General features: G+C 49.4%; 1 protein-coding gene across 3 annotated transcripts in view; it reads left to right on the top strand.

The window, feature by feature from the left end:
- Gga2 (golgi associated, gamma adaptin ear containing, ARF binding protein 2) overlaps window positions 1-15,033 on the top strand; it is a 43,803-nt gene that overhangs the window by 11,751 nt on the left and 17,019 nt on the right. Inside the window, exons 1-5 of one of the 3 annotated variants that reach the window (XM_015491169.2) lie at window positions 3,065-3,077; window positions 8,823-8,907; window positions 10,212-10,287; window positions 11,766-11,864; window positions 13,289-13,412. In XM_015491169.2, coding sequence (XP_015346655.1) covers window positions 3,068-3,077; window positions 8,823-8,907; window positions 10,212-10,287; window positions 11,766-11,864; window positions 13,289-13,412 — 394 coding nt within the window. In that variant the 5' untranslated portion in view covers window positions 3,065-3,067. Of the gene's footprint in view, window positions 1-3,064; window positions 3,078-8,822; window positions 8,908-10,211; window positions 10,288-11,765; window positions 11,865-13,288; window positions 13,413-15,033 lie in introns of those variants that run through there. The other 2 variants (XM_048789656.1, XM_048789655.1) reach the window with 2 other exon arrangements.

Below are 15,033 nucleotides of genomic sequence, written 5' to 3'. Positions count from 1 at the left end.
CGCATGCCCTGCCCCCCAAGGCCGTGCTTCTTTCTCTCTAGGCGGCTGCAGGGCTAGCGCGCGAGCTGTCCTCCTGCGCCCGGCCCCTTGCAGCCGGCGTCCGCGCTCCTTGGGACCCCAAAGAGGCGGCTTCAGTTACGACCCCGTCTGAGAGCTGGGGACGCTTAGGCTGTAAGCAGATCGTGTGGAGAATACGCAGCCTCTCGCAGTCCTTCCGCCTGCTGCTTTTAATGTCAAAATAAGCCTTTATTAAAGCCTTTTGTGCATGTTTACTCTGGCCAGCTGTTTATTTGTTCGGTGCTGGGGTTTGAACCCAGGGCACGGCGCACGGTAGGCAAGCGCGCTACCACTGGGCTGCAACCCAGCCCAGACGTCGTGTCTTGTGAAAGTTTCACGGTGGTCTTGGGGGCTGGAGGGGTTCTTGTTATCCTCCTTTTACTGATGAGGAATTGAGACTCCTAAAGCCGCTGGTGTAGGACTCTGCTAGGTGCCGTGGTCCTGAGAAGCGTAGCCCAGGGTCCTAGCTCACAAAGGCATTTTTTTGTTGGGTGCTGGCCAGACCCTAACAGCACCTGGTTCACTGGAGCTGCGGGGAATGGTGTTTGTGAGCGTGCGGTGGGAGGATTCGGTTTGTTTACCTGGGGGTTGTCACCGCGGACGAGGTGTTTGAGTGGACAATGGAGGCGACCACATTCCAGGCAGAGGAAACTGCATGTGCAAAAGCTGAGGACTGGAGAATGTGGAGCATTCTGGGAACTAGTAGGTCAGTCTGCTGAAGTGCTAAGCCTAAGGAGTGGAGAATCTGGAAGGAGGTGCACACTCGTTTGCTAATTGGTGTAAGATCCACAAGGATTTTGTATGCTGCAGAAGGGAACTGATATTTTACCATGGGGTGGGTAGCTGAGAAATTTTTTCCGCAGGAGAATCCGTGGTCAAGTAAGCCTGAAAGCCTGCAGCATGTGGAGCTGAATTGTTTAGAGAGGGTGAGACTTCTGGCAGGGGCCATACATAAAAAGCTCTTTTGATGGTGCTCAGGGTGCTAAGACAAAGGCAATGGGGAGGGAGAGGAGAAACAGCAGTGTCTGCTTTGCAGTGCAGGCAAGAGATAGGAGGATTGTAGAATGGATCCCAGGTGTCACACCAGGTCCCAGTTGTCACCTATTTCTCACCTGTTAGGAAGAGCTGCTTTAGGAAGACCTTAGAGTTTGAAGTGCTTGCAGCACCAGGAAGAGGAGCTTTCCAGGCGGTTGGCTCCAGGGAGGATAGGAGCAGGAGGTGTGATTTGGGAGTCTTGGCTCCTTGACAGTGAGCTTGCCAGGGAGGCTGTGCAGGGGAGGAAAAGCAGAGGTTTGGAGACAGAGCATGGGCGCAGGGTGGGGGGGGATCCCAACATTGAAGAGGCAGGTAGGGAGAGCAGTCTGCAGACTGAGGGTGGAGCAGAAAAACCAGGGGGGAGGGGGGTTGGGGCAGGGCACAGGTGACAAAGGAGGGGTGTGGTTGGTAGGTAGTTTTGTTGCTTAAAAAATGGAGTAGAATTTGGAAGAAGGGGGAATTTTGATTTCGGTAACTCAAAGGTTTTGGGATATTTTTGTTGTTTTTGGTTTTTGTCGTACTGGAGATCAAACCCCGGGGTGTGCTACCCCTGAGCTTCATCCCTAGCCCTTTTTTATTTCGACAGTGTCTGGCTGAGTTGCTGAGGGTCTCACTAAGGTGTCTAGGCTGGTCTCCCACTTGTGATTCTCCTGCCTTATCCTCCCAAGTTGCTGGGATTACAGGCTTGTGCCATTGTGCCTGGCTTAAAAGGTTAGATGTTAAATGGTTGAGACAGGCTATTTGGGAGGCTGTGTTCATGGGGCAGTGGAGAACAGAAAGCTTAGGCTGGAGCTGCAGGAAGAAAAATAGACTGGGTGGGATGACAAATGGCAGCTGAGCTAGAGGAGATAGAGTGGCTGGAACCTAGGCGATCCCCCCAGAAGGGTTCTTCAGTTCCAGTTTATTGGGGTGATGTCCCAAAGTTGCTGAATCTTACAGTTTTTCAGGGAAGCCTTACGCACCCATTTTTATGTGAAATCTTTTTGGTTTTTAAAAGTCATCAGCAATTGCCCAACTGAGTGCAGTGGTGCAGGCCTGGAGACTGAGGCAGGAGGATCACAAGTTTGAGGCCAGCCTCAGCAACTTAGGGAGACTTTGTCTCAAAATAAAGCTCTGTAGTAAAGTGGCGTAGCTCAGTGGGAAAGTGCCCATAGGTTTAATTTTCAGTACCGACAACAACCAAAAAAAGACTGTTTGCCTGATGAAGATCAGGCAGAATAATCTGTGGGAAGAGTATGGGAGATGGCTTTTTTTGAGGGGGTCGTACTGGGGATTGAACCCAGGGGCACTTAACCAATGAGCCACATCCCCAGCACTTTCTTTTTTCTTTCTTTCTTTTTTTTTAAGAGACAGGGTCTTGCTAAATTCTTTTGGGCCTTGCTAAATTGCTGAGGCTGGCTTTGAACTTGGGATCCTCCTGCCTCAGCCTCCCAGTCTGCTGGGATTAGAGGTGTGAGCTGCTGCGCCTAGCTCAGATGGCCTTTTTTTATGGTGTTTATATGTGAAAGGAAGGACAGACAGGGGTAGCTAGCAGGAGTAAAGGAGCCAGGCGTGGTGGCACTTGCCACCTGTCCCAGCAACTCTCCTGTAATCCCAGTGGCTCAGGAGGCTGTGGCAGGAGGATTGCAAGGGTGACAGGAAGGAGGTTAGAGTCAGAGCAGGAAAGGGTGGCTTGGCTCCACAGGGAGGAAGGGCAGCTTTTGTTTCTGAGTGTCTGGGGAAGGAGATAAAGATGATTGCACATGTGAACTAGTTTGTCATTGCTACACCATGTGAAGTGTCAGGGGCTGAGCCAGGAGGGGATTTGAGGAAAGTAGGGAAGGTCAGGAATGACTAGTAAGAGAAGCAAAGGGACAGCGGCTCAGGAGGCTGAGGCAGGAGGATCGTGAGTTCAAAGCCAACCTCAGCACCGAAGCAAGGCCCTAAACAACTCAGCAAGACCCTGTCTCAAAATAAAATATAAAAAGGGCTGGAGATGTGGCTCAGTGGTTAAGCACCTGTGGGTTCAATCCCCGGTACCAAACAAAGAAGAAGAAGTGAAAGGGAGCCCACCTGGACACCTGAGGTCAGAGCTGTTCTCTCTGTGCCCTTGACATGTGGGGCCTGGTGATTCTGTGTGGCAGTGGACTGTCCTGGGACAAGGATATTTAGCTGCAGCCCTGGCTTTAGCCCGCTAGATAGTAGTAACACACTTGCCCTTTCCAGTTCTGATGACCCAAAATATCTCCGGACATTGCCAGATTTCCCTGGAGCAGGGGGATGAGTAAGGGTTGGGTAGAGCGGGAGACCTACCCTTCTCCCTCTTGAGATTGGACATCTTGGTGGCTGGATGTTGGGGGTCGTATTTTCCTTTTCTTCTGGGTGTGGGAGCAGAGAAAGTAAACTACAGTTTCAACCCTAACAGTTGAGGGAGGGGTACTGGTGGTGGGATGGAGGGACAGTAGAGGCTCATGGTCCACCAGGGCCGGAGGGGAGCTAAAGGGAGGCGTGGTGGGTCTGAGCTGGATGGAGAAGGATGCCGCTCTAGGTGGGTCATTGACAGCTCTTGCCTGAGCAAGCACGGCAACCGTATCTTTAAGATGGGGGCAGCATTAATACCTCCCTTTAGGACTGTTGGGGGGATCAAAGAAAGGCCTTAATATAGGTAAAGCACTTAAATACTGCCTTACTATAGAGTGCAGTGGTGCCAGTAAAGTAGCTTACTGCAGACAACGGCCCAGGAGGGGCGGGCTCAGTGGGCAGCTCCAGTTGCTTTTTTTTTTTGGTATCAGGGATTGAGCTCAGGGGCACTCGGCCACTGATCCACATCCTCAGCCCTATTTTGTATTTTATTTAGAGACAGGGTCTCACTGAGTTGCTTAGTATCTCCCTTTTGCTGAGGCTGTCTTTGAACTCCCGATCCTCCTGCCTCAGCCTCCCAAACCGCGGGGATTATAGGCGTGCACCACTATGCTCCGCCAGCAGCCCCATTTCTTCATGTGAATTTTCTCTACTTTGCTTTGTCTTCTGCTGCACTCCCAACAGAAATAATTAATTTTTCCTATTGATTTGAGAAAGTTATCATTCTGTTTGTTGATCCAGCTTGGGTCTTATGTTCATTTTGGAATCTGGATGGGGGTGGGGGTAAAATATGAAAATTGCTGGACCTGGGCAGGGTGGTGGCCATCCCTAGAAATGAAGATGGGGAAGGCCATCATCAGACCCACTTGGGCTTTGGCCCTAGAATTGAGAAGGGATAGTTCCCAGAGGATCAGGAAGCTGTCAGAGACTCATGCTTTAAAATACAAATGGCAGCTCCTGTGCGTTCTGTTCTGCAGCTTCCCCACACACACACAGTGTATTTTGATCATCGCTCACGTGACTTCATGTACAGCTAGCTGCCTTACTCTTTTTTAAAATTTTTATTTTTGTAGTTGGACAGCATGCATTTATTTTGTTTATTTTTTAATGCAGTGTGAAGGATCGAACCCAGTGCCTCACATATGCTAGGCAAGCGCTCTGCCCCTGAGCCCTGCCCCCAGCCCACCTTACTCCTTTTAAGGAAGTTTTACATGCCCATTGTGTCTTTGCCTGTAGACCATTTAACCAGTTCTGTTGGTGGAATCACCGGGGTTGCCAGTCCTGTGCTATTTTTACGAGCACTTGGTCCTCTTGGTCTCTGAATCTGGATTCGAGCTCTGGCCGAGGTGCCAGGAAGGCAGTAGCCTAGTAAAAATTGAGTGCTTGGTAAATCCTGTTCTTCCTTCTGCCTGGATCTACTCCCAGGTGATGTATCCTTTCTTCCAGCCCCACTTTTATTCCTCCCTTGGGGCTCTGGAGAGGTCTGGATTGCAATCTATTTATAGTCTGAGGTTTTCCAGGGCTGAGCTCATCCTTCTCTGTTGGGAGTCCAGCTTAGAACAGTTTCATGGTGGGTCTTGGCAGGTTTTCATGTGTGCTGAGTAAAGTGACTTCCAGGATGTCCAGTCCATGTGTGCCCCTGGGGAGGGACTCCCTGTGCACACTGCTGAAGGATTGAATTCTGTTGCTGAAGGTGACTGCCTCCCTCCCTCTCCCCCAAGCCTCCCCTTGCTAGTACATGCTGCTGCTAATGTGGAATTGTGACCCTGGGGTTGGTGGGCAGCTGGTGTAAGATGACTGGACTTTTGAATTAGTCTTTCTCCAATAAGCCATTTCACTCACAGCTGGAGGCTCAGCTGTTTTCTTAAGACCTCTGATCCTGGAGCAGGCTTGAAATCAATCATGTAAACACTGCTTTTATTTTATTTTGGGGGGCTGGAGATCAAATTCAGGATGTCACTGAGTGACATTCTTAGCCCTGTTGTTTGTTTGATTTTGAGGCAGGTTCTAAAAATCTTAAAAAAAAAAAAAATACTAAGTTGCTGAGGCTGGCCTTGAACTTGAGATCCTCCTGCCTTAGCCTCCCAAGTTGCTGGGGTTACAACTGTGTGCCACTGAGCCTGGCCAAATACTTATTTTATTAAGCAAATAAATGGGAACAGAGTATTTCTTGGCACTCATTTGTCTCACCCACGTGTCAGCTGGGTAAACCACCTTGTGGAGTCTGGAGTGGCCATCTCAATGCCTTGATAATCATAGAACAGAGAAGGAATCCTTTAAGTTTCTCCCTGGTCATACCTTTCTGGCACCTAGCTGTTCCTTGGATCGGATTGGTGTCAGACAGACCTGGGCAGTTGCTGTGGCCTGTCCAGACCCGCTGCTGGTCTTCTGAGGGTCATTTTCTCTGGAGCTGCTCGAGGCCTCTGAAATAGCTTTGGCAGGCTGGGATTATGTGTTCAGAGACCCAGTTATTTTGGAATTGTAATCGTCATCTCCTGACAGTGGCAGTATGTCCAGCCAGCCAGTCAAATACTGCACAGCAAAAGACAGAGCCCTCGTTCATTCAGTAGCTATCTGGGCTAGTGATGTTGTGTGTGCCGGAGTGTGGCAGGTGAGTGAGACAGACCTCCTTCCTGCCTTGAGACGTTCACTTCCTTCCCCAGAGAGGCCCCACCCTGCATTTGTCAAGGAACTGAAGAATACTGAGAGCGGTCGGTACCTTAGGGACTTGGAGCCAGGCAGATGTGGGACTGGACTTCCGCTTCTGCCATTCTCTTGCTCTGGGGCTGGGCCACATCTGTAAATGTGAGATAATGGTGCGAACCTCAGTTGTTCCGAGGATACTTGGCCTGTTGCCTGGCCCAAATCGCAGCTAGAGAAAGAAAGAAAAGTAGAGAAAGAAATGAAAAAAATAATAGAAATAAAATGGCAGCTATTACTATTTCTCTTACTTTTGGGCCATGATGATAAACTCTGAGGAAATCCTCATAAGATCTAGCAAAGGGCTGGGGATGTGGCTCAAGTGGTAGCACACTCGCCTGGCATGCGTGCGACCCGGGTTCGATCCTCAGCACCACATACAAACAAAGATGTTGTGTCCGCCGAAAACTGAAAAAAAAAAAAAAAAAAAAGATCTAGCAAATAAAATAGAATCTAACTTACATTTTATAGACCTCTTGGCTGCTTTAACTTGGTCAAGGGTTTGGAGGTGAATAAACTCCATGGTGGTTTCTCCCTTTCTTTGAAAAGGCTAGTGCCGGCCATGCTGTCTCTTTCCTCTGGCAGCCAGGGAGAGGGGCAAGGCTGGATTGTGCCTCTATGTACAGTCACCTGTAGGGGTCAGAATACTTTGAGGTGTCCACCTTGACCTTATAATGGACTGAAATCGAAGCTTAACTGATGTAGGATTATTTTGAGGTGATTGAGACTAGAGTCTGAAAATCATTGCTTTATTTAATTTATTTGAGTATCAACAGGAAGTTCAACTTGCAACTTGGGGTTTATTTGGATAAGTCACCTTAAGTCACCTCACCGAAAGTCAGGGAGCAGCTGCATTTGGTCCCTGTGTGCAGCATTGTGCTGAGCACTGCAGGGCATGCAGGGCTTCTGCCTTCAGGGGTTTATTCCCCTTAGGTGGAGAAGGGCATTTATATATATTTTTGCAGGAAAAGGCAGAGACTATTAACATAATGAGTAACAGGAGCTGACCTTTATTGATTACTTTGTGCTACTGTTCTGAGTACTTTATTTATTTTTGTACTAGGAATTGAACCCAAGGGTGCTCTACCACTGAGCTGCATCCCCAGTCCTTTTTATTTTTTATTTTGAGACAAGGCCTTGCTAAGTTGCTTAGGGTCTTCCTAAATTGCTGAATTTGCAATCCTCCAGCCTCAACCTCCCAATTTGCTGGGATTACCAGCATTTGCCACTGTGCCCAACTGTGCTGAACACTTTAGAAGCTGTCCACTTTAAATCACAGGACAATCCCACGAGGAAGATACTGTCTTCCTACTGAGACCCCCTAGAATTAGCGATCCCCACCTAAATGCAGTGAGGGAAGGTAAAAGACCAGAATTCTGAGGAAGAAGAGAGGGCTTCTGTTTTGTAGGGGTGGGCCATAAAAAGATCCAAGAAGCCCAGTATTCTGGTGCAGGCCTGTAATCCCAGCAACTGGGATGATAAGACTGAATGTTCACAAGTTCAAGGCCATCCTTAGCAACTTAATGAGGCTTTAAGAGCCTGTCTTCAAAAAAAGAAAAAGAAAAATCAAGCAAGCTTTTATGAAAAGCTTGCTTTTATGAAAGGGGAAGCATTTAACATTTGAATTGGGGCCTGAATGAATGGTGGATAGGATGCTAGGGCACTTAGTGTTGGAGCACCTGAAGAGAACTTTGAATGGGGCCTGGGAGTGACAGAACTGATCCTTTGATTGCCTTGCACTCCTTTGTCATGTTCTCCTGGCATTTACAATGGGTGTGTCCTTTGAATCTCATGGCCAAGACACATGACTTCCACATGACATAGTGTGACTGTACAGGGAACAGTTGATTCTGGGTGGAGGATGGAGCCCTAAGTAATCAGAAGGGAAGAAAATTAGTGGGTTGGATCAAGAGAGGAGGTTTCTAGAGGAGATGGAAATTCAAATGCGTCTTGAAGGATGGATAGGAGTTTGAGAGGAGTGGAGTGGACACTTGGACTAGAGGAATGATAGCACCAAAATACCCTGAGACTGACCTCTTATTCCAGAGCCTGAAAGAGCTGCTCCGTCAGGACCAGCGTGACTCTTTTTCTTTCTTTTTTTTTCATATATGTAGCTATATTTATTTTTTAGTTGTAGTTGAACACAATACCTTCATTTTATTTATTTTTTATGTAGTGCTGAGGATCAAACCCAGCGCCCCGCACGTGCTAGGTGAGCGTTCTACCGCTGAGCCCCAGCCCCAGCCCCCAGCGTGGCCTGTGGGGGGTCAGAACCAAGACGATCTTCCTGTGGCAGGTTCTTGTCTTCCTGTCACAGAGCTAGGAAACTTACAGGTGGCCTCCCACATGCAGGGACCCCTGTGCCACCACATTGCAGAGCCAGCATGGGGTAGTCCTGACAGAGGGCACTCACAGGCCAGCCTCTGCACCAGAAATGGAGTCGCTTTCAGTGCCCTGGTTAATTAATTTGCTCATTTATTTATCCAGCAAACATTCAGGAAGGGCATGGTATGTGCCAGACATGGCCCTTGACAGCGTTAACAACACAGGCGTGATTCCCAGCGCTCTCTGCAGTGCACAGTCTGATTTGAGGGTGTGATGTCACAGCCCTTGACTCCCTCGTATCTGGGGAAGGGTGTGTGTCCTTTTTATGATGCTGTCTTTAACTTTAGCATTTATTTTCTTGGCAGACAAAGCCACAGACCCAAGTGTGTCAGAACAGGATTGGTCGGCTATCCAGAACTTCTGTGAGCAGGTGAACACTGACCCCAATGGGTAAGGTGACTTCACATAACACTTGACTCTGTGGGGACCCCAGACTGAGCACAGGCCCTTATCTCTTGGGACTGATGGCTGTTACACAGTTAGGAAGGATTTCTGTCTTTCCCCCCTCCCCACTCTCTACAATCTCTTTTTCTAAAATTAGTAAATTCATGAAGGTTTGTTGTTTGTAGTGCTGGTGACTGAATCCAGGGACACTAGACCTGAGCCACACCCTCAGCTCTTCTTTTTAAATTTTATTTTGAACTGGCACAGTGGCACACGCCTGTAATCCCAGTGACTTGGGCGACTGAGGCAGGAGGATTGCAAGTTTGAGGCCAGCCCAGGCAACTGCAAGACCTTCAGCAACTTAGTGAGACCCTGTCTCAAAATAATTAAAAAGGCCTGGGGATGTAGCTCAGAGGTAGAGTGCTCCTGGGTTCGATCCCCAGGACTGAAATGAATAAATCAATGAGTAAATCAAGAAAGTCTATTTTTTCAGGCCGTAACAGTTGCCCAGGCTGACCTGGAGCTGGTTCATTCTGCCTTAGCCTTCCAAGTAGCTGGATCCCAGGCGGGTGCCACTGGGCCTGGCTGGGTTTTGTTGGTTTATTTGTTTTGGTTTTTGTTTTTGAGAGGGTCTCCCTTTGTAGCACAGGCTGGTCTCAAATTTTTGGGGTCAAGTGATCTCCCACCTCAGCTGACTCCAAAGTGGCTGGGACTACAGGTGTGCCCCACTACATCTGGCTAGGTTTTTAATTTTGGGGTGCTGGTGATTCAGCCTAGGGCCTTTTAGCATGCACTCTGTCACTGGGCACATCCCCAGCCAAGGGTACGGTTTTATCAAATTCTTTTTCCCAAACCCCTGGATAGCAGCTGAAGAACCAAGTCGTTGATGTGCAGGTTTAACTTCCATGGTGCTGGTATTCAGTCGGAGTGAGCGGTGCCTTGCCCACTTCCTGTCCCAGTCTTCAGCGGGCAGTTAGCACGGACAGACGAGTTCTGTGTGTCTCAGACATGGCTGCATGTGGGTTTGGGCCCCTGCTGCTCCACTAGGAGTTGTCTCTTGGGACTGATGGCTGGGGTGGGATGGCCAAGGGCAGGAAGATGTGGCCTGGGCAGAGGAGTAGTAGCTCAAGTGCTGCAGGTGCAGCAAGGGTGGGTGGGGGTGGGTGCCCCGGACTGGGTGCCAGTCACATTCCACCTCTGCTTTCGGTCACCAGCTCTTGGAAGACAGGTGACTTTACCAAGCACACTCAGCGAGACCAGTTAGTTTTTTCCTCCCCACCCACAGTTGGGATCTGTTTGTTTTCCTTCAGCCCCACACATGCGCCCTGGCTCCTGGCCCACAAGATCCAGTCTCCACAAGAGAAGGAAGCGCTTTATGCCCTGACGGTGAGTTTGGTCGCTCAGAGGTAGATGTTAGACCAGGACGCAAGAAAAGACCACTGACTCCAATTAAAATCAAATTAAAGCAAGCTTATTATTTCAACCGGCCGGGCTGCCTCTCCCACCCAAAACCACGGGAACAAGACAGCAGCCACAGCTTTCCTGCAGCCCAGCTTTATAGCCCAGAAAGTTACCAAAGGGGGGTTACAGATAACAAAACTCGGACGAGCATCACACTAATGGTAGTTTACATTTTTGCTGGCCCCGACATCAAATTTTATGAAGGTCGTTAGAGCCTCAGAGAGGGTCGTCGTCTGGCCAGGGAAGGCCAAGATTTGTGAGGCGTCACTAAAGTTTCAGAGAGGGCTGCTCTCTGGTCAGAGAACCAGGCATGGGTGAGTTCAAGGCAGGGCAGGCATTCCAAGCAGGTTCAGAATTTACAGTAATTTATAGTAAAGCCGAGATTATCTTTTCATGGCTTTGTGGCGAATTGGCTCCCAATTTTAAGAAAAGATCAGGTTGGGTCTATCAGTAGAGTGCTCCTGGGTTCGACTGAGGGGGACTTTGTCTCTACCCAGGCCTTTTCACTGAGGTGGGACATCTGAGAGGTTGTCCTTCGCAGTCTTTGAACAGCAGGCTGGAGGGAGTTCTGAGCCAAGTTGCCCAGCCAGACCTGTCCGTGTAGAGCGGCCCTGAGCCGCTTTAGGAGGAAGAAAGGAAGCTCTCCTCAGAGTGAGGCTGGCAAGATCCAGTGCCCAAGGGCCAGACTGGGAGCGTAAATGAGCGAAGCCGCCGGGTGCAAGCATGTGCCCTGTCTGCAGAGGCAGCTGCGCCGAGGACCTGCTGGCTTGTTCCAGGCCTGAGTTTGGGCCCAGTTTTCTTAGAACTTTTGTTTTCTTTAAGAGAAACTAGAAGTCCAGATTTTTATGTGAGTTCTCTGAATGTTTAAATGTTGGGGGACACTCACTCTTTTTTATGGAATGAAGTATTGCCCAATTCTAGAATTGAAAATAAAGCCAGTTAAGATCTTTAACTTAAAAAAAAAAAAGTGGGTAACTGACTTGACATATTGAAAAATCAGTGTGGACTGCAGGTGATATGTGTGGGCCAAGCTTGCCTCTGGAGAGCCACCGGGTGACCTCTGGTGGCACAGTTCTTGGGCCCTGCATACCCGATTTCTTCCTCCAGGGAGTGAGTGATTCTCAGGCCATTTTCACCTGCCCATAGGGTTCCTAACAGGTGGGGTGACCTTGGGGTACACACACACCCCACTGAGGTACTGCCTGGGCATGAACATAGCATGTTGAACAGGTAACATTTATTTTTCCCTTGATCTGAAAGTGTTTCCTTTTCCCAAAACTTCAGGGTCCTTGTAGGCTGCAGGAGGGGTTAGCTTTGGTCTCACTAGTCACCAGCAGGTGCTCTCAGCTTCAAGGTGACAAGCCACTGACTTTCCTTCTCATGGGCGTCCTCTGTCTGTACAGGTCCTGGAGACATGTATGAACCACTGTGGTGAGAAGTTCCACAATGAGGTGGCCAAGTTCCGCTTCCTGAATGAGCTGATCAAAGTGTTGTCTCCCAAAGTGAGTAACTGGGCTTGGTCCTGCCCACTGCACCCAACCTTCGACTCCTGCCGTGACTCTGTCCTACTCAAAGGCTTCCCTAGGCCACAGCAGGCCACGCCTGGACAGGCCCTGCCTGCCTGTCTTAGCTGTCGAGAACAGGTCCTGCTGTGGACGTGGTCTCCTCCCCATGCCCTGGGAAGGTGGGGGTGCTTATCCGCTGGCCAGCACCCTCCAGCTGACCTCCCACTCTTTGAAATGACACAGTATTTGGGGGTGTGTGGACAAGAGGAACTTGAGCTCCGAGGCACAGGGTTCCTGGTGCTGGGAGGTGACCAGGTGTGACTCTGAGTTTCACGCCACCTCCTGCCTGGTCCTTTGCTCCTTTCCTACTGGCACCTGAGTTAGTGATGTCACCCTCAGTAACCAACGTTGGCTGACCCCTTTCTTGCTGTGAACCAGGTGTGGTCCAAGTGGGCTTCCTGTGACTAACAAGACACCCTTACCACTCAGGAAACTCTGTTTTGTGTGTGTGTGTCGTACTGGGGATTGAACCCAGGGGTTTGGGCATGGGAAGCAGGTGCTGTACTACTGAGCTGCATCCCCCACCTTTGACATTTTTATTTTGAGACAGGGTCTCACAAAGTTGCCCAGATTGGCCATCCTCTTGACTTAGCCTACCAAGTTACAGATATGTCAGTTCAAAATAAAATTTAAAAAGAAGAGCTGAGGATGTGGCTCAGGTCTAATGTCCCTGGATTCAGTCACCAGCACTACAAACAACAAACCTTCATGAATTTACTAATTTTAGAAAAAGAGATTGTAGAGGGGGTGGGGGAGAAAGACAGAAATCCTTCCTAACTGTAACAGCCATCAGTCCCAAGAAACAAGGGCCTGTGCACAGACTGGGGTCCCCACAGAGTCAAGTGTTATGTGAAGTCACCTTACCCATTGGGGTCAGTGTTCACCTGCTCACATAAGTTCTGGATAGCCGACCAATCCTGTTCTGACACGCTGGGTCTGTGGCTTTGTCTGCCAAGAAAATAAATGCTAAAGTTAAAGACCGCATCATAAAAAGGACACACACCATGCCCAGCTTTCTGTGCCAAGAAGTGGAAAAAGATCAATCTTTAAAAAAAATTTATTTTTAATAACTTTATTTTGTTATGTGGTGCTGAGGATCGAACCCAGTGCGAGGCAAGCACTCTCCCACGGAGCCACAACCCCAGCCCCAAGTCTACCCTTGCCTTAGTAAAATCATGAATGTCCCCAGTGATGTGGACAAGGCTCTGACTTAGGCCCATGTACAGTGGGCTTTAATTTTAGCAGTTCTGGAGACGGAAGGGGCTTTGGCCAGGTAATTGGGCTCTCGTTGTGTCAGCCAGGTGGTCTCCTAAGGGACAAGTCCCTTTCCAGTCTCTAATTCTTTCTCTTTTTACTCTCAGTACTTAGGGGCCTGGGCCACAGAAAAAGTTAAAGGGAGAGTCATCGAGATCCTCTTTAGTTGGACAGTGTGGTTTCCAGAAGACATCAAGATCCGAGATGCTTATCAGATGCTGAAGAAGCAAGGTGTGGCCCCGTGGCTAACGCAGTGTCCCCTCACAGTGGTGTGCTCTTTCTGCTTTTTTATGTACCTTGTAATTTGTCGGAGGTGAACACGCTGATAGATGATGGAAACTGAGGTCAATGTCTTTATCCCTGGAAATAGGTGGACTTTCCTTCTGAGGGGGCTGCAGTTACACCAGGCTTGAGATTTGTTATTGCCCTAATTGCCTGTGTTGATAGTTGGGGGCTGACTTGCTGGAGTTTGCTCAGTCTCTGTTCCGCCTTCCCTTTGCTCTGTTGTTGTGTTTCCTCCATTCCCTCCCTCCCTCCCTCCCTCCTTTTTTTTTTTGGTACCAGGGATTGAACCTAGGGCGCTTTACTGAGCCACATCCCCAGCCCTTTTTATATTTTATTTTGAGACATGCTCTCGCTAAGTTGCTGAGGCTGGCTTTGAATTCACGATCCTCCTGCTCAGCCTCCCGAGCCACTGGGATTACAGGCATGTACCACTGCGCCCAGATTTCGCTCTGTATCTTAAAGTGAGCCTTCCTCCATGTTCTTTTTTTTGGGGAGGGGCAGGGGGGGTTGCGGGGAGGTACTGGGGATTAAACCCAGAGGTGCTTTATCATTGAGCTATATCCCTAGCCACTTTTATTTTATGTTTTGAGACAAGGTCTTGCTAAATTGCTGAGGCTGGCCTCAAATTTGCAATTCTCTTGCCTCAGTCTCCCGAGTGGCTGGGATTACAAGTGTGTGCCACTGCACCCAGCTTCCTTTGTGTGCTTGCATGTGTGTGCCTGTTACTTGTTGGAGGAGGGTGAGGGTGGTGGGCAGGGGCAGGATCTATACAGTTAAGCTCTGTTAGGCAGGCACTGTTCCTGGGTGTTGGTATGATCTGTCCATGATCCTGGCATGAACTGCCCCAGGGAACAAGGTTGTTTTTCCTCGGCTTTTTCTAGCTGCAGCAGGTCCCTCCAGTGCTCCCAGGGCTGCAGGTGGTCGCCCTTCTCCCAGCAGTTTAAAAGCTTTGCTTCTGTGGAGCGATGGAGAAGGATTCAGTGGAATGTCTGGCCTTCCCAGCTTCCTTTTCGAGTCCCTGGAGAAGAGCTTGTGTCCTTGTTTTGTAACCCCAGGAGTCCTGCGCTGGCCTGGTTGCCGCTGGCCTGTGAGCAGAGGGGCAACTTATCTCACCAGTGCTGCCTCCTCAGCTCCCGGGGGCTCTGCCTCGCCTTAGGTTCAAGGTTAATTTGGTTGTAGTCCTGTGATCTCAGCTGTCTCATGGGTTGGAGAAAAGGCGTTAGATCGCAGGTGTCTAGGGTTTTGTTATTGCTGTTGGGGTGGCGGTTAGTTCCATGTTCCCACTTTCGAGTGTCCTGACAGGAAGCTGGGAATCTGACTTCCTTTTTACGTTGGGCTTCTTAGAAGAAGGAACTGGGTTCAGGATGGGTAATTTTTCCCTAATGTGCACTCACGTAGCACTTTTAGGAGCTTCGTCGGGGATGCTGCCGTTATTTCTGGGCCCTAGGAGGTTCTACAGTCATGGTCAGTGGTCATTATTTTGTAGCCCAAAGCCCATGGGAGCGGGCTGCAGCTGGCTGTGCTCTGACACTGCTGGTCATGGTGGTTCCTTGGATGCTCAGTGAGA

The sequence above is a fragment of the Marmota marmota genome, unplaced genomic scaffold, assembly GCF_001458135.2.
Source record: "Marmota marmota marmota unplaced genomic scaffold, marMar, whole genome shotgun sequence".
NCBI classification, from domain to species: Eukaryota; Metazoa; Chordata; class Mammalia; order Rodentia; family Sciuridae; genus Marmota; species Marmota marmota.
The sequence above is the reverse complement of the archived record's forward strand: the minus strand, read 5'-3'. Positions and strand labels throughout refer to the sequence as shown.